Raw genomic sequence first — 18,019 nt, 5'->3', positions numbered from 1 at the left:
GGCGGCCGCCGTGTCGGGCTCGGGCGCAGCGGCGGCGGCGGGCGCGGGGTTGGCCCGGCTGGCGGCGGCGGCGCGGCCCGGCGGCGGCGGCTCGTCTGGTGGCGGCGGGGCGGGAGGAGGGGGCAGGAAGAGGCCGCTGCTCACCCCGCTCTGCAACGGGCTGCTCAACTCCTACGAGGACAAGAGCAACGACTTTGTGTGGTGAGTGCGGGGATGGAGGGGGAGCGAGGCCTCTCGAGGCGGCCCTCGGCCCTTCCCGCGGTCTCTCCCGCTCTCACAGAGGGCTCCCGCCGTTCCGTTCCCACTGCTCAGCTGGAGGATCCCGCAGCCGGTCCCGTGGTTCGGTTGCTTACTTGTTTGGTTGCTGCGCGGGGGCTGTAAGGAGTTTCAGAAATCCCTCTGTTAGGGGCCTGGAACATCTCCCTGGTGAGGGAAAGCTGAACTCGTGGCTGTTTATCCATGCGACTTGGACCGGCATCTTTTGGTGCTGCCCAGCAACAGAATGAGGGACGGTGGGCACGGGTTGCAAGATAGGGAATTTCATACTAAAGTGAGGTAGAAGTTCTTTGGGGATCTGATCAATCTGTATAAATATCTAAGATGTGGTATGCACCAGGCTCTCTTTAGTGCTGTGTCGTGACAGGACAAGGGGAAATGACCACAAACTGGAGCATAGAAAGTTCCACACAAATGTGAGTAAGAACTTCACAGTAAGGGCGACAGAGCACTGGAACGGGCTGCCCAGGAAGGTTGTGGAGTCTCCTGTGGAGACACGCATTCAGTTGGGTCTTTAGTACCTGTGCAACCTGGTCTAGGGAGCCTACTTTGGCAGGGGGTTGGACTAGATGGTCTCTAGAGTTCCCTTCCAGCCCCTGAAGTCCTGTATTTCCTTACTATGCAGGTGGCAGAGCAGTGGAACAGGCTGCCCAGAGTGGTGGTGGAGTCCCTTCTCTGAGAATATTTAAGGCCACTTGAGCACTGTGTTACCTATTGTAGGGAACCTGCTTTAGCAGAAGTCCCTTCCAACCAACCCCTATGATTCTGTGTCCCCTTGGCATCGCTTTTATTATTTTTGGGTCACTATAAATCCAGTGAAACTGATGTGGGCCTTCCTCTGTTAGTTGGAGGTAAGTGTTTGTGTCAGTCCAGCACCTAACCCCAGATAAGTAGGGAACTTTTGCGATGATGAGAAACATTTTCTTCCTTAATCCTCTACATATGTTGTCCTTCTAATGTTCAGAACTTCTGCAGTGATGAGAAAAGCTTTCTTCCTTGAACCTCCCCACATGTCATCCTTCTGATGTTCAGCCAGGGCTGCTGCTTGTAGCTGAAAATACCCATCCAGCAGATGTGGAAGAACAAGGCCCGGTGCTGTGTCTTGCTGTGGGAGCTGGTGGTAATTCTCAGTTTAAAGACAGGCTGCGGGTTTCAAATCTTCAAACATTAGGAGGAGGTTTGGTGTTTATGGCTGGGTGGATGTACTAAAATGTGAGAACAGAAAGGTAGGGTGAGTGCTCTCAGCTGATGTTGAGAAGAGACCAGAAACATGCGTGAGCTGTAGGAAAGTCATCGGCTGGAAGTACAAGAGGAAAAGAAAGTGGACTGCAGCTGCCAAGGTGGCCCTGTCTGACTGCTGACTTACAGGGGAGGATTGGATGTTTGTGTCTGCAGGACATGTGTCATAGCAAAGCCCCATGGACTTGATCTTAAACTGTCAGAGTAGATGGGAAGTATCCTTGTTACTTAAGTGAAGCTGCTGAGAAGTTGGAGGCAGGAAAAACAGCAACTACTTCTTGCTAGTAATGGAAGTAATTTTTGGTCATTACCTGTCGCTGTAGGTTTGCTATGTAGTGGAATTGGGGTGAGCAAACAGCTGCTATTGGCTGGTGTGCTCTGTCTGAGCATGGGCCATGTGAAGTGGGTTTAAGGGTACTTGTTTGGGGAAATAGCTGCTTAGTTGCTTTGCTACTTTTTTTCTGGTTATGGTAAGTGATGTGATGATGAATGCCCTTGTATATTCGTTATGGTGTGGTCTACAGCCATCACTTCCCATCCCTGTCCAGTCAGTTTATGCTTTGTTGCGAGTCATAGGAATAAGGTTGCTGAAAGCAAGGGACATTAAATCCTTACCATTATGTTTGTAGGACAATTTGAGTGCTTTGAGTCCATTCAAAATACAGAGTTGCATGCTGCTGTTTTTTTTTCCCTGCAGGTAAGTGCTGCAAGGAGAGTAATTAATTGTTTTCTCCTCATTCAGGAATACTGCTGGCTGAGTAAGTGAGAAGGGGGGGAAAAAGTCAGCTGAGCAGTAATCAAGGCAAAATGCCTTTACTGCCCTTTTGTACTTTAAAGGAGAGCCACGCTGGGTCTACTTAACTATAGGTCAGAAGCTTTAAGAGCAAGTAATAATTACAGTAACTTACCTGGGTTCTTCACTGCCATGTATGTCAGTGGGCTGTAGCACCTGCTATTAACAATAGGTTTGAATTATAGCACTCATCTCTTTTCTTGAAGTAGCAGTACAGTTATGCAATACAGAAGTGAAAACTCAACTGGCAACTTTGAGTAACATCCAACAAGTCAGGTGTCTGTGCAGGTTCGAAGAATTGGTTTAAACAAGCTTTGGCTATTTTAGTCTGAGAAGAGAGAGCTTCAATATGCAGCTTTTCCAAGGATACTTTCAAGACTCTGCCAGATGCAGGGGTCGTTCAGTGATCTTCCTGCGTATGGATTGTGAGTTACTGTTAGATGCAGCTGGAGATTTGGCATCAGATCCTGCCTATAACAAACTGAAGCTGGAAGAAGGGCTTTCAGGTACACAACTCACCTGAACTTCTGTGTGAAAATCCTGTTGGTAGCCTAAGTGCACAGCCTCTCAGTCTTCCAAAAACGTGCTCTCAGAAATGTGAGGCTGAGGCTTTAATGCAAATGCTGGCATACGCTGCTAGTCTGGGTTGTGAAATCTTGAGCTCAGGGGTTTGCAAATAGGTACTGTTTGTAGTACTTTTCAGCTTCTGCCTGGAAATGCGTTACGCCAGACCAGGAAAGCACATATGTGTGACTTACTAGACAACTTTATGGTGATAGGGGAAACTTCTTGTTCCTCTTGGTGTAGGATGTAGAATTTAAAGACAGACTTTGTATTGCTTGTGTAGCCAAGCCTCTTTCCAGTTGCCTCAGGAGTGTCTGAAAGGGAATCCTCTAATTGGAGGATTTCCTCCTCTGTAGCAGTGTAATTGCCTATGGTTTTCCCAGGCCTTACCTTAACCCTCCCAATTAATGGTTGACTAAAACTTTCTAAAACCAGTTGCCAGTTGTTTTGCTTCCCAAACCGGGGGCAGGGGGGTGGTCTGAACTGCAGGCTGACTTTTCAGTGGCTGCTTCATTTCAGTGCTTGTTTGAGCTCTGACATAAATAAGAGCATATGGAAAAGAGTATATTGCATACAGAGGTACGCCCAGCTAACTTGGGCGTGGGAAGCTCTGCTTGCTACGTTTAAAGGTAGGCTTGTAGGTCTTTAAAACCAGTTCTTTCTTTAGGTGTTTCCATGTTAATGGTGACATGTGTAAGTTATAGTTGTTTGTATTCTTGTGATCTGCTGTTTGAGCTTTGTATCAAGCACATACTTGACGGCAGTGATCTTTGTTGTTTACACAGAGCTTGACCATTCAGAGCCTGTAGCCAGTGCTGCTCTCTTAGATCCCAGAAGAATGGAGTAGGAGGAAGAAACTTTAGCAGGTCTGCTTTGCTGTGGAACAGAAGGAAATATGGAATGTGCTTGACTTTTATAATGACTGCTTCAACCAGATGCACAGATAAGCCTTTGTGGTTTAGAAAGTGTAGGGCAGGTAATTGTTTAGTCAATAGGGTATCTGTATCTGGTAAAGAGCAGTGAAACTGGTGGCTTTCTGGAGTAATCTGCACCTTTTTTACATGACTCTGCTTCTTGAGTCCATCAAACAGCGAATGGGAGCTACCTCAAGTGTAGGGGCCTTGGTTTCACCATGCCCTGCGCTTCAGTGAGTGCTGCAAGCTGCAATGAGACTCAAGTTCCTGTCTCATGCCTCTGCTCATTTCTTAACTTTCCCTCTGTTAGGCAAACATAAAACAACTGGTGCACAGCAACTTCTATGGGTTACAGCCAGCTTGGCTTTGATAAGTATCAAAGACATCAATCTTGTTTCCCTTTGTAAGTCACTGAGTATCTGGGTTGAGAAATGGTTCTGAGTGGAAACTTCAGGCTCTGTTGAGAATGACACTGGAGCTGAGTGGCTATTTTTGCAGGCTCTGTTTGCTTTTTCTCAGCTGTTTTAGCTCTGTCACTTCTCCAGTCAAACTGGTATGAAGAAGAATAAGTTGGGAAACAATGGTCTTGGATAGCTGTCATGTCAGGAGGGTGTATTCCTCCTTTAGCTCTAATTTCTGATGTCTTGCTGCCGACAGAAGAGCCTTGCAGCTTTGTTGTTTCCTGTACTTATTGCTAGGAGCGTACCAGAGAAAATGCGTCTGATGCTGCACAAAACAGCAGTTTTTAGCCCTTGTCTCCAAATAATGCCATGTTTTATGGCTTACCCGGGGGGGCAGCAAGGTAATGAAACTCTTCATCACCAGTGGGGAGAGACCAGCCTCAGAGACCTTCATCCTCTGTCTCTGTAACCACAGGTTTTTGACTCTCTTTGTATTCTGTTAGCTAGCCCCTAAGGGATGCTTGATTTTTTTATTTTTATTTTTTCCTCTCGTTCATACATCCTTGTTGGCCAAGTTTGTTGAGAACTTATTCTGACTAAAAAGTGCCTTGAAACTAAGTTGCTCCTGTTTTAGAAACAAGTGACCTTAATGCCTCATGTGGTGCAGCTTGGGACAGCTGATTCACAGTAAGGGATCTGCTGGGGCACAAGAGGAGCAGGTGCCAGTTAGTTACTTCAGTTGCATCTTTATTCTTGCAGTGATGCAAAGAATAATGTTCTGCTTTGCTCACAGTTAAGTTGTGTTCATGTAGCAGATTTTCTGGGGTGTTTAAGACAACCTAGTTTGTGTATCAGGCTGAACAAACTTAAAGGCATCCATCCTTCCCAATTTGGTCACTTCGAGGGGGATTTAGTTTGCAGTGGCCATGGCTTCCACTCTCTATGGGCTTAAAAGATATTTTAAAAGATGCTGCTCCTCCTTTTAAATGCTCAGTGGGTCCTAGATAAAAGTATCCTCTGAAAAGAGTGGTGGGATGTGGGGAATGACTGCCGTGATATCTTTTTCAGGCTCTAGGGGAGAAATTGTGGCAAAATAGAGCCTGCTTAGCTAGGCATTGCATGTTTGGTCTGACATCAAATGCTTTCATCTTAAATTCGGAAAGGAGTTGTGTAAACAGCAAAGGCTGTTAGCAGTTTTTTAACAGGTTATTCTATGAGAATGCATCACCTAAGGGGAGGCTGCTTGTAAAGAAAGCAGCTGCTGGTTAACTTCTTTCCCAGTGCAGATTTGTATGGACTAGCAGGAATGTGAGGATAGCATTGGAATCTCTGGGCTTGAAAGCAAGATGTAGCTTGTGGCACATCTGCTGCATGTATTGCATAGAAAGTTATGATTCTATTGTCCACAGCACCTTGCTAGATAGCTGGTCAAATTCTGAAGGCATTATGTGATAGCGTGTCATACTAACCATCACTAGCAGCAAATTATAGCAGGCACTGGGAGTCAAGTGCAGCTCTTCTGCTTTTGTTTGTCTTCCTTTTCCCTTCCAAATCCATTGCAGCCACTTGTTGAGGAGGCTGATACCCTGTATTGCCATCTCAGTAGATCCCTTTACCTCCTGCCTGCCCCGGGCTCTGTGAGCACTGCCTGGCTGCGTGTCTTGCTCTGAGTGCTGTGCTTGTGTTGGTTGAGAAAGAGTTCTGGAAAGAGCTGAAGCTTTGGTGTCCGGCTGCATTCTCCTGTTCTCCTAATTTGGATTCCCACATCCTCTCTTCCTTTTTCTCCTGTGACTCTGAACACTGCTGGTCTGTTGGCTCCCACTTGTTGCAGTATGTAACTTCAGGTGTCCTTCTGCTCTGCCTGCTGTCTGGTGTGCCCTGCAGGGCACAGCCCTCACTGGCACCTGTGCCTCAAGTTTATTACAGCTGATTCTCATACCATCACTACTGAGTCATTTCTTTTAATTGTGCCTAGCTATTGGCTGAAAAAACAGAATTAAAAACTGATCTTGGTGTCACCTAGACATAACTTATGTTAAAAATAGTCTAAGGTCAGCTTGAATTGGCCAGGAGGTTCTTTGCTTGTCATTGGTGCTCTGGCTTTGAGTGGTTTACAACTGTTGAAAGCTTCAAGGGTGAACACGTACCTGGTTTCCAGTTGTAGCAAGCTGCAGTATTGCTCAGAGTTCAAAGAACTGTTGATTGCCCTTTTGATCTTTATACTGTCGAGTTGCTGTTGCACTTTTTTTTTCTGTTCTTTTCTATTTTACAAACATAAAAGATTACACTTGTTTGCGTGGCTGCTTCAGATTAATAATACTTTAGAAAAACATAACTGGGTTTTTTTTTTTTTTTTTTTTTTTTCAGTCCCATCTGCTTTGATATGATTGAAGAAGCCTACATGACAAAATGTGGACACAGCTTCTGGTAAGATCTTTGTATTGCACAGATCATCCATCCTGTATGGTGCTTGAGGCCTAACATTGCTGTGGATCACTTTCCTTGTGAGTTGTTCCTTCTGTTTTCTGGCCTTACATTGAAGACATTGAAATCAAGTTTTAAGAGGTGGTTACCACCAGTTAGACTAAAAAATTCTCCTAAGTATTTAAAATGAAGCTTAATGCTACCATATTTCTGTGTAAAGAAAAAAAATGGTCGTAAACTGTTGGTAGCACTCCATGTCCAGGGTCAGAGCTGTTTCTGTTGGAAATGAAAAGGTTTTTTTCTATTGCCATCTAATGCAGTGGGTGTTGCTGTTATAAAGGTCATGAAAGCCAGTGTTGGTGTTGGCAGGCCCTCTTTGCTTTTGGGTGAGACCTTACACAATTTGAAGAGGCCTTCACATTATCTGTTGCAATTCTACTGAACCTAAGAGAGAGGGTATGCTTCAGGCTTGCATCTTTATTCACTCCTTTATATTTTTCTCTTTGCAAAATGCTTACTAGGAAACTGTTACATCAGATTGGCTTGAGGTTCATGTATTTTTCAGTGTGTTATCCCTGGCTTTCACAAGCAGCAAATGTTTGAAGAAGGACAAGAACCCTCCAGGTGCAGGTTTGGAGTTGCCTGCTTCCCTGGCTTCAGCTAAGGATTGGAATAAGTGTTGGCCCATGAGGTTTTAATGTCTGGTGTGTACTACACTCTTACAGTGCCTATTAAATAGAAAAATAATCTCCTACTTTTTACTAGTAGTATTTTAGGAGCATAAAACAATCACCTTGAGAAGCAGATTCTGTTAGCTTTCAGGCTGTTTTGTCCTGCATACAGGTAAGGTAGCACTTGACTCTGTGCTTTGTACATAACACTTCATTACAGATCACTGGGATTCTTTTTAGGAAGTCCAAGATGAAAGGCATTAGAGTACAATTATTTAGGTACAAGAGAGCAATGATGCATCATTGGATGTTTCTTTCTTCAGTTGACTTGAAGCTTGGTAGGGAGTGGGGTTCTTTAGCTCTGTGCTGAAGTGCATCTTTTTAGTCCACCCCTCAAATAGCTAACTAGTTTATCACAGCACCTTCAGAGTGCCTTGTATTAAGAACAACCACTGGGAGGTGAGACTCTTTTAGAGGTCTGTGCAGTATTATCTGAATGTGCAGTAGCTTCCAGTGTTACTTGCAAAGTATTTGGCTGATGTAAAAAAAGTTGCTTCTGAATAATGCAGCTCATCTGCCTGCTCTAGCTGTGGAAGAGGAGCATGAATTCAAGACACAAGCATGACTGAAGTAGCCACATTGTCACAATTCTTACTGAAATAAATGAGTGAAGTACTTAAACACAATTTTGTAATCCTTGCCAACTCCAGTTTTTGCTGTAGCCTGCCCTTTGTCAATATTGGAATGCCTTGACTCCACTGTAGCATCTTGGCAATGCAGCTGTTAACTAGCCATCCAAAGGAAGTACACATTATCCAAGGTTTATATGATTTCCTTTGTGCTTGTGTACCTTTTTATTTTCTGTTTTTTCTCTTCTCTTTTTTCTTTTTTTTTTTTTTTTAATAGCTACAAATGTATTCACCAGAGCTTGGAAGACAACAACAGATGTCCCAAATGTAATTATGTTGTGGACAACATAGATCATCTTTATCCCAACTTCTTAGGTGAGCTCTAGGTTTGTTTATGTAAGTAACATCTTAGTTGTGATGGGAGATACGTACTTGTAAATTCATCCTATAAATAACCCACATGCAGAGATTGAAAATGAAGTCCAAGCATCAGCCCTTTGGTCAACTGTGTTTTAAAATAAATAAATACACGTGGCTGGTAGTATAAATTGTTAATACTCCACTGCCTCCAGCAGTTCTGTATGCTGAGTTATGGCAGCAAGACTGTGATTTACTTTTTATAGCATGCAAACAGCAGCGAGATGATGATGTTTTATGGTGAGTAGAGATTTCAATCTCTGTAATTACTTCTGATTTCTTGTGCTGTCATTTGTTTAATAACCAAGAACTTGCGCTGTTTCTGAAGTACAGATGCTGATGTGGGGAGGCTGAATGGTGCTACTTTGACTGCCACAGTGTGGCTCATGTGATGCATCTTTGTGTCTAAATTACATGCAGAAAATATTTGTATATGTATGCAGTGCTACTTAATTGCTGCAGAAACAAAAGAAGGGGAATAGTTACATGCTGTGTTACAAGGAGAAAAGATCCCAGTGAAACATGTTGGAGTATGAAATATCAAAATAGAACCAATCTTGATTTCATAGCTGGGGTATTCATTTAGTAATAGCCTCTGAGCCACAGTAGCCAACAGATGTTTCAGGAACAGGCACCCTGATTTAGTCCCAAGCATGCTGCGCTGAAGGTGGTGCTAAGGCAAGTTGTGGAGGGTATGTTAGGCTGAAGCATTGTTTCTGTACACTTACAGTTAAAGAGTCTGCTTTGGGAGAAAAAGAAGTGTGTGTATGGGAGAGTGGTGAGCTTACTTCTGTCTCTTTACAGTAATGGTGTGAAGTAAAATATGTTAAGCAATGAACATAGTGATATGAAGGAGAAAGTTTTTGTTTGGCTGCACTTGTTCTTGGCCTGTAGTAAACCTGTTGATGTTTTGTCTCCTTCAGACTCTTCTGTGATGTGTTTTTCAGTTCCAAGACAGATACACTGGTGCTTAGAAAAATGAACTGGAGCAATTTTGTTAATGTGTAGGCATTATAAGAAGTCATCAGCAAATATGTGTCTTTATACCCTTCGCAGAAGATTGTCCAGATAGTAAATTGATTAGAGAAAAATGTCTGTAACTTCGTATTGTTTTAGTTGTTAGTAAACTGTCTGTGTAATTGAAAATAAAAATTGGGATGGATTTTCTCATATTTGAGTTCTTGAATCTTTCTTCTGATACCTGTTTTTTTATTTTTATTTTTTTTCAGTTAATGAACTTATTCTTAAACAAAAACAGAGATCTGAGGAGAAGCGATTCAAACTGGACCATTCAGTGAGTAGCACCGTATGTTCAAACTTTCTTACTTTATATTTATTTAAATATTCTGTACAACAATTGTCATTATGGGGCTTAATTTATTAGAGAATATATCATCAAGCTGGTGTTTTAATATGCTCTGTGGGGGAATAACACCAATATCAGTGGCACTGTATGTCATGAAATGTACTGAATAGAACCTGCAAAACTACCAGTGAAAGCACACTTATTTAAAGGTAACCATCTTTATTCAGTGCTGGAAATGGCTACTACATTAAGACTAATAAGTAATAGAGGCTTGTCTGATCGTGTGTGAGAGGTTAGGTTCTATAAAGAAATTGAAGGAAGGATAATACTAACCACAAGAGGGAGAAAGATGTGTTTGGAGTACTGCTGTACTGGCTCTGATCCCAGATACAACTGCCTAGTTCTCTTCTAGACTTTGTTCATGTTGTGGAATCAGAGTGCAATTTAGGCTGAGCTGTGTTCTCTAGAGGAAATCCCTCTGCTGTAGCAGTGGATGCTTTTGTACATTTCAGAGCAGTACATGATATTAATCAGAAAACTTGCATAATATTTGTCTTAGTTCTTCAGGTTTCCTTCCTTGGCTTCCATAACTCGTAAATAAGGATGCAAAATAAATATGTTCAGTTAAAAAAAAAAAAAAAAGAAATCTCTATTGAAGCCTTATTAATTTAGGGGTTACACTGTAGAAAACAATGCTTCCAGCACCAATGTGCTTCAGAAAAGAGTACGCTTCCAAGAATCACTGGCTTACTTACCACCCATTTTCTAGCGAAGATAAAATGGAAGGGATTTAATACCTAGCTTTAAAATTCATACAGCTAACCTGAAGGAATGTGCAGCAGCTTTTTGGATTCTGCTTTCTCACAGTGCACCATTAAAACTATACTTGTGGATGCCTCTATGTTAGATAACTGTGAGTAAGTGGAAAATCAGCTATGACCTTACTCCAAAAACACTATTATCTGTTTTTGCCAGCAAACAAAAATACCATGTCTTCTAAAACAAGAAGCCTTGATGCTGCATGTGCTGCTTAATGTGCCTGTTCTCTTAACATCAAATGTAATAAAAGAAGTTGAGACATGTTACAGCAAATGAATCCTGTGCTGAGTGCCGTTTCTTGGCAGTGGATTTGTCTCATTAATTGAAGAAACCACATTAAGGGATCTCTGAAACTTTCTAAATCATTTAGTAGAATCCATTAAGTAATAGCACCAGTACGTAAGGACAGTTTTCTGGTCCCTTCAGTGATGGCTAAGGCAAGATTCACATTGTGTGTAGCATTAACAAATCTACAGCATTCTTGTCCATACTGAAAGTGCAGTTCTAGAATCTGATATCTGCAAATATGAGTCCTTCTTTCTCTGTACATCTCATTTTACTCAAATACCTCTTTCGCCTTACCTAATGAGCCTGACAAGCCTTTGAATGGTGTTCCAATTACTTTCTGTTTCTGGAAGGAATTTATTTCCAGGTTAATAATTTTCAGGTTAATATTTTGTCTCTTTTTTGTCCTTTCAAAATATTAAATAAATAAAAATCTTCAATAGTTCAGCAAGTTCACTGTTAACTTCTCTTTTTCATGAATCTGGTGCTTGTTCTTTCTTTCCATTCTTAGAAGAGTAAAAGTACACCCTGAAATTTATTCTAGTATTGTATTATTTAAAATTTCTCTATAAGCATATTGACTTGATTTGAAGTTATATGTATATTTTTTTTCTAGTTGTTCCAGATTGAAATTGAGATTTTTGTCTGTGCTGTTCCCACAGGTTTTAAGTGTTGTGTAAAAAGGAATAATGTTCTATATGGATGTTACATTATTTGTCTTAATGTAGCCAATACAAATACTCCATAGCTTCTTAGAAAATGTCTGCTTTAGATTGGAAGGCACTTCTAGTTCTTGCAAACCTAAAAATCTTGATTTAGTGTCATAGCTTTTGAGGACAAGGTTTTTGATCCAGCTCTGGGTTTTAGGAGGCCCAAAGACCTTTCAGCTGCATCCTGAGTCTTCCTAATGTAAAGCTATGCTGGTGTTAACATGTAATTCAGCCTTTTCTCTTCTGAAAGGTACTTTTTATGCCTAACTTTACTGAGAATAAGAAGGGCAAACAACCTTTAGGGAAGGGAGTCTGGGCTGTACAGTAGAGTGCTTGCTTTCCAAGGAGTCCTTTTCAGCTCTAACAAGTTGGATGAAAAGATCAGCCTGCTGGGCTCCATCTTCTTTCCTGCTCTTGTGTTTCCCATGAAAATACACTTAAGAGGAGCAGTGTGGGCGGAGGGGGCATAAAAGAAATGGGCTGATGCTACTTTCTTCCATTTGAATTTAGCATAAAGGCTTTACATATTCCTTGGTTAAAAAAATTGAAAGGTATTGCCACTTAACAATATTTCAGGTAGATATAATTCAACTGAGTTTCCATAAACATGCTTTCTTTTCCTCCCCATAGAAATATGTTCTCAAAAACTAGGGCACAAATCAAATAAAGCTGTGGCTGTGTAATAATCTTTTCCTAGCAGTAGCTGTGTTCTCATAAAGCACGAATTCTCAAAATATCTTCCAAACGAGATAAGCAGCTCCACAGAGGAGTGGGACAGAAGAGCTATTTCCTGCACATGTGGGAGAGCTGGGGATTTTGATTTCCAAAAACTGCTCTGAAATTTTTTACAAGGGGATGAAATAGTGCAGTTTAGGTACTTGTTGCTGGATATAGCCCTGAATTTCTTGAACCTTCTGTCCAATGTCTCTCATTTTCTTTCTAGAATGGCCACAGGTGGCAGATAATTCAAGATTTGTTGGGAACTGATCAAGACAATCTTGACTTGGCTAATGTCAACCTGATGCTGGAGCTGCTGGTACAAAAGAAGAAGCAATTAGAAGCAGTAAGTGTTTTTTTTTTTTTTTTTTTTTATGCCTTTATATATTAAGACAGTTTGAAGATCTGTGCAGAGCGAAGCAAGCTGTTCCTGTGATTGATCAGCAATGTCATTGGTTTGGGAAAGTTAGGTATGTAGCCATTCCATGCCATTGGTTTCAGATGACCATTTTCAGTTATAAGAGCTAGATCTTCTAAATTAAACTGGGTTACAAACTTCGGACAAGGGAAGTCTGAGTAGGATTGAAATGGTGAGGAAAAGTTGTATTGGAAATTGTGTATCTTATTCCTGTAGAATCAATATTTACTCAGTCTGTGCCTCTGATAGTGGGGGAGTAACACAAAAATATTTATTCGAGCCAGATTATGGCCCTCTCTTGGGGCATGGGGGTGAAGTTTTGTACCTAACTCTTTCACTGTCGTTTGGTGATGACAGGGTGGGAGTATAGTTTCTAGCTTCAAAGTAAAACCTCTTTGTTCTCAAGCCTGTTTGTCACTTGGGTGAAATGTGAAACAAAGAAATGTGATTGAGCTTATAAGTACTTCTGAGCAGGAAAATCTTGTAAGGGTACTTAACTTTCAAAAAACAAAGTAAAAGCCATCCTCTTACACTTGAAGAATGCTTGACTGCATTTTTCTTGCATTTACTTGCTTTACTTTTTAATTACAGTCACAGAAGTAGGGAGAGAATAAGAAAATTACAGGGGAGAAAATTATTTCCTTGTAATCCTAATCTCCTTATGTTTTCTGTCCCCTCTGCCCTTAATGGGCTGTGTGTGTTGATGTCGTGAACTTTTTTGACTGAATGCTCACAGCCTTTCAGTGACGGATGTTTCTGCAGACTGTGAAAATGAACTGCAGAGTACTGGAATACAACTATAGGACTATATTCTGAAGTGTTTTTTATTCCCTCTTGCAGTCCTCCTTCTCCTCTTCTCTTTAAGGTTTTAGCAAATTTGGGTGTAATTATTAAGCCAAAGTTTGATGGAGATAACTTATTATGGAAAGACTAGAAATGTATGTTTTAGTTTCATCAGTGACTTTGTCTTTCATTCAGGGAGAATCTTCAGCAGCTGTCATGTCTTTTTACATAATAATTGTTCGTTTTGGGAGATGTTTTTCATAGAAGTATTTCATACTTCAGTGTGCTATTTGCAGAAGTGAATGCTAACGATCTTCCAGGATAGACAAGTGTGCAAAAAATGTGTATCCCAAAAACAATTTCATGTGCAGCGGAAGGGGAAAAAAAAATAAACGCTTCCTTTTTTTTTTTTAGTAAGCCTTCAGAAATATACAAACAAGAACTGTTACAAGGGTTTCTTCTTTCATGTTAAAACTTGTCATGAACCAAACAAAATCTTTAAAACCTGTGAGGCAAGTAAAACTACTGTTCTTAAAACTGCCTTAATAATCCATTTTCTTGTCCTCATCTCTGAATGAAAGCTGTTTCTTTGCTAAGTGAATATATGAATGCTGTGTATGAATGCTTGTTTCTCGTACTATGAAAGAGTTGCACACCCTTATTTATTATTTTACAGGAGTCCCATGCTGCCCAGCTGCAGATCCTTATGGAATTTCTCAAAGTTGCCAGAAGAAACAAACGAGAGGTAATGTGCTTTGTTTTTTTTCAGTGTGTGAGATGGTGTCTGCTGCTTTCTGTCACTTCATTTCTATTTAAGTGATGTGGAAGTCTGGCACTATCTCAGCAAATAAAGCAAGGCACGTTTGGGGAAGTCCTCGTGCAGAGGACAAACAATTTTCCTTGCAATCTAATATATTTACCACGTGACAGCTTTTTTTTTTTTTTTTTGCCTTTTTTGTCTCATGCTGATGTGAATTTAATGTAGAATTTTTATCCTCAAGTTATTTTGTCATAGTTATTTCCCTTCCTCCAACATGCTTCACCAAGCTCTTCAAGTTGTTTTCTTTTGTGATGGAAAAGTTGTAAGACTGAGAAGGAGTGAAACTGTGGTCTGTCTTAATTTGATAGTATCGAATGCCATGACTAATGCTGTGTCAAAGAAGAATGAATAGTCTGTGCTCTTTTCTTACTTGTCTCAAAATGAATGTCTCAAGGAATGAAATTTGTTTACATATCATGCATTGTCTTTCATGGTTTGGAACTTGTTGCTTACTGTCATGCAATAGTATACACTCTGGTAGCAGAAATTTCTCAGAAACCTACAGAAATGATGGTGAAAACCACAAAAGAATGCGCTTTCTGGAGGCACTGTTTTTTGTTGAAAGACAAGTCTGAGACCCAACAGCGTGTCTGCAGCAAACTTGAGTCACGTAAAGGTGATGCACAATGAGCAACCTTGTTCAGAGTGGCGTGAGGATTTGTTTACACAAAACTTCCCAAAGGAAGTTATCCTGAACCTGTCTGCAGATAGACATCCATGGCCTTCTGATGAGAACCACCAACAGAGGTAACAGGAAAAAGGGGAAGCCTCACCTGAGAAGTGGTGACAATGTTGCTGATTAGGATACCTGATCTTCTAAGGAAAACAAATGCTAGAGGTTATCTTGGGTATCTTATACTAGAGGTGTCAGTGAAGATGTCCACTTATTTTGCTGAATATGAAGCTATTTGTCTGAGCCCTCAATGTTAAGAAAGAAATACATATTCCTCTGTTTTTATCTTGTTTAAACAGCAGAGACTTGAGCACTGCTTGAAACTGCTAAGACATCTTTAAGCTTTCATTTTTTTTTAATAGTTATTCTGTAGATTGAGGAGTGTTGTATGTCTGCTATCATTTTTTCATGTAATATTTAGGATTATGCAGATAATGTCACAAATTTGACCTGCCTTCACAGCAGAACTAATGTGGGCTCTGGCCACTGTCCAACTGCACTCAGTAAGTACCTGCTGTGAAGATACGGTGCAGCTTGAGGGACTGAGAGATTGCCCAAGTTTCACAGTAACTCTGTTTGTCTGGGAGGCCGATACAGAGCTTGGCTGGGGAGTTCTTTAGTTGAGAAGTCCTGGGATGGTTCAGCTGTGCAATGTTTAGGTCAGTGCCTTGAAAAAAATGACGACTCTGCTTTGTACTACTGCAGCTGAAAGAGTTAAAACAACTCTCCCAGTAGAATTTGCTATTAGTGCCTGCTTTAGTTTACGTTTGGGTGAAATGCACAGCTTCTGTATTTTCTTGTTGTTTTTTAGCATGTGCAGCGTTCCTCTACTGACAATAATATTCAGCACCTGGGAAACCTTTCCCATATCATCTGTGTTTGCCCTAAGCTTCAGTTGTAATGGACATTCACTTCTTAAGGCTAGGAAGGAGGCCTTGGGAGCATCCTGAAGCCTGTTGGGACAGAGGATCTGTTTCAGGTCCTTTCTGTCCCTGCTTATGTTTTCCTTCTTGTTGCCAAGACTACTTCTGATGTTGTTTCTTATCAACCCCCCTCCCCTTTTGTATTCTAACATCAAATGCAGATTGTCACATCTCAGAAGACATTTGTGCAAGCCTGTCAGTTCTGAGCTTGCTGTAGTGCTTAGCATCTGGTCTTGCCATTCATCTTTTAGGAAATGAAGCCTTGTCAGACTTGCACTTGCAATCTTTCTTTTCACTTGATAAGGAAGATAAGAAACAATTGATAGAAGAGTGGAAAATAAAAATTACTAGGAAGGTTTTAGAAAAACTGTTTTCATCAATCAAGACACCAGTTCTACCAACAGGCTAAATTAATCCAGTTGGTTCTTTATAGTAATCCCAAGATCTTTGCCACGGTCAGCAGTGTTTGTTACAAACACTCCATTCTGTTTTCCAAATGATTTCTTCCAGAGGAGCTGCTGTTTGGGGAAGGATGTGGTCTATGCCTATGGTGATGATGCATCCAAGTCTTAACCTGCAGGCAGATGTTTGCAGAAAAGCTGAAGTACTAATTTGGAAGAGGGGTTCAAATGACTATCTTAATAAGCTGTAAAGCACAGGAAAGGTTATCAGATCTTTTAGCAAATTTTAAGTTTCTTTTGATGCTTCAATAGGTGATTTTAAGAAATAAAGATGGAACTCAACATGCAAAGACTCTGGAATGTTTAACATATTTGACAGAGCTGTGAGTCATGTAAGCAGGCTTTATTTTTGTGGGGAGAGTCTGAAGGAACACTGCTCTTTTTGTTTTTACTAATTCAAACCTGGTTCCAGTACAGATGACTGCAGAGTGAGTAATTGCAACTTCACTCAGTAAGTTACAGCTTCTTTTGTGTATGATTGAGTGTCTGTTTCAAATTTTTGTTTTAAATCTTCAAAGAAATACAAAATTGCCTGGTAACTTTGTTTCCTAGTGTGCCTCTTTGAATATTATTTATTGCATGATTTTATTAACAGCTTTTATTAATTACAGAGTGCAGTTTCTTCGGGACTGTCAATTTTGTTAGTTAATACAGATCTTGCCCTGGAGTTAGTGTACTTGTATAATATTTCATTACAACATGTTCAGAGCATATAATTTACCGCCTGTAACTCTGCTTATTTCACTCATAAAAGTTTTTTCCTCCTACCTTCATGAAATGGTGATGACTTCACTTATTAAAGGGGGAGTTGCATCTAGAAGAAAACTCTACAGGCTCATACTTAAGAATTCAGAATATTGCTGTAGTCGTCTTCTGACAAATGCTTCTTTCTTGCACTTTCATCATTTCTCCAGAAGATAAATGTGAAGTTCAGCACCTGCAGAAGTTTCCATTAGAAATTCTGTTTTGATGTGTTCATAACTTTCCAAAACATTGATCTTTCAAACTGAAATTTACTGCATGTGTTTTGCACAAAGGTATTTGCAAGTTCTTTTTCTTTTAAGGTTATGTTTTGTTTCTGACCTATGGCAATACGGCTTAAAAAATAAATAAATAAATAAATCCTTGGCAATACTTGTAGGAGAAAAAAGAATCTGACTTGGAAAAAGATTGAAAACAAATGGCTGAAGCCTGAAAATATCTTCTAAACAAAATAACTGATAGTTTTATAGTGAATGGGTGTATTGATCATCCACAATAGCTGGTTTTCTCAAAGACAAACTTAGCATGGTTGTGTGCCTTTCCATATGTGTGCAGAGTTAATTTGATGCACACTTCCCTTTTTTTTCCATCTATCAGGCTCTTCTATTAAAGTCAAAGATCCAAGGAGTCTAGAAGGTCAAGTTTAATAATGAAAAGCTTGACTTTATGGTTTATTACTGTTCTCAAGGGAAACCAAATACATCAACCTGGGACTCCTTTAAAATTAGTAATTTGATGCCATTACCTTAGCTGTGTTGCATAAATACTTTATTCAAGTTTAACTTTGTTTATTTTTAAATGATTGTTCATTTTGAACACTTAACTGCTGTTATCAGCTCTCTTGCTACCAAAGCTCTTCTGTTACCTGTTTAAGGAGACTTAACTAAATACCTTGTCGTGGTTTGAACACTACTGCATGAAGCTAGGTAGTACCATATGAATCTGTGTATTTTGTGTGTATATATAATTTGTCCTAAACCACTTTTAGCATAGCTGCTTGATGGGGAGTCTGTT

The 18,019-nt window shown here is 40.4% G+C and overlaps 1 protein-coding gene across 1 annotated transcript in view; it reads left to right on the top strand.

The window, feature by feature from the left end:
• COP1 (COP1 E3 ubiquitin ligase) overlaps window positions 1-18,019 on the top strand; it is a 145,032-nt gene that overhangs the window by 14,549 nt on the left and 112,464 nt on the right. Inside the window, exons 2-7 of the mRNA XM_042873549.1 lie at window positions 2-201; window positions 6,555-6,614; window positions 8,189-8,286; window positions 9,558-9,634; window positions 12,392-12,511; window positions 14,043-14,111. Coding sequence (XP_042729483.1) covers window positions 2-201; window positions 6,555-6,614; window positions 8,189-8,286; window positions 9,558-9,634; window positions 12,392-12,511; window positions 14,043-14,111 — 624 coding nt within the window. The remainder of the gene's footprint in view (window position 1; window positions 202-6,554; window positions 6,615-8,188; window positions 8,287-9,557; window positions 9,635-12,391; window positions 12,512-14,042; window positions 14,112-18,019) is intronic.

Source organism: Lagopus leucura, unplaced genomic scaffold, assembly GCF_019238085.1.
Source record: "Lagopus leucura isolate 7727_CA_CO unplaced genomic scaffold, USGS_WTPT01 Super-Scaffold_100009, whole genome shotgun sequence".
Taxonomy (NCBI): Eukaryota; Metazoa; Chordata; class Aves; order Galliformes; family Phasianidae; genus Lagopus; species Lagopus leucura.
Note: the sequence above shows the minus strand (reverse complement) of the source record. Positions and strands in the feature narration are given on the sequence as shown.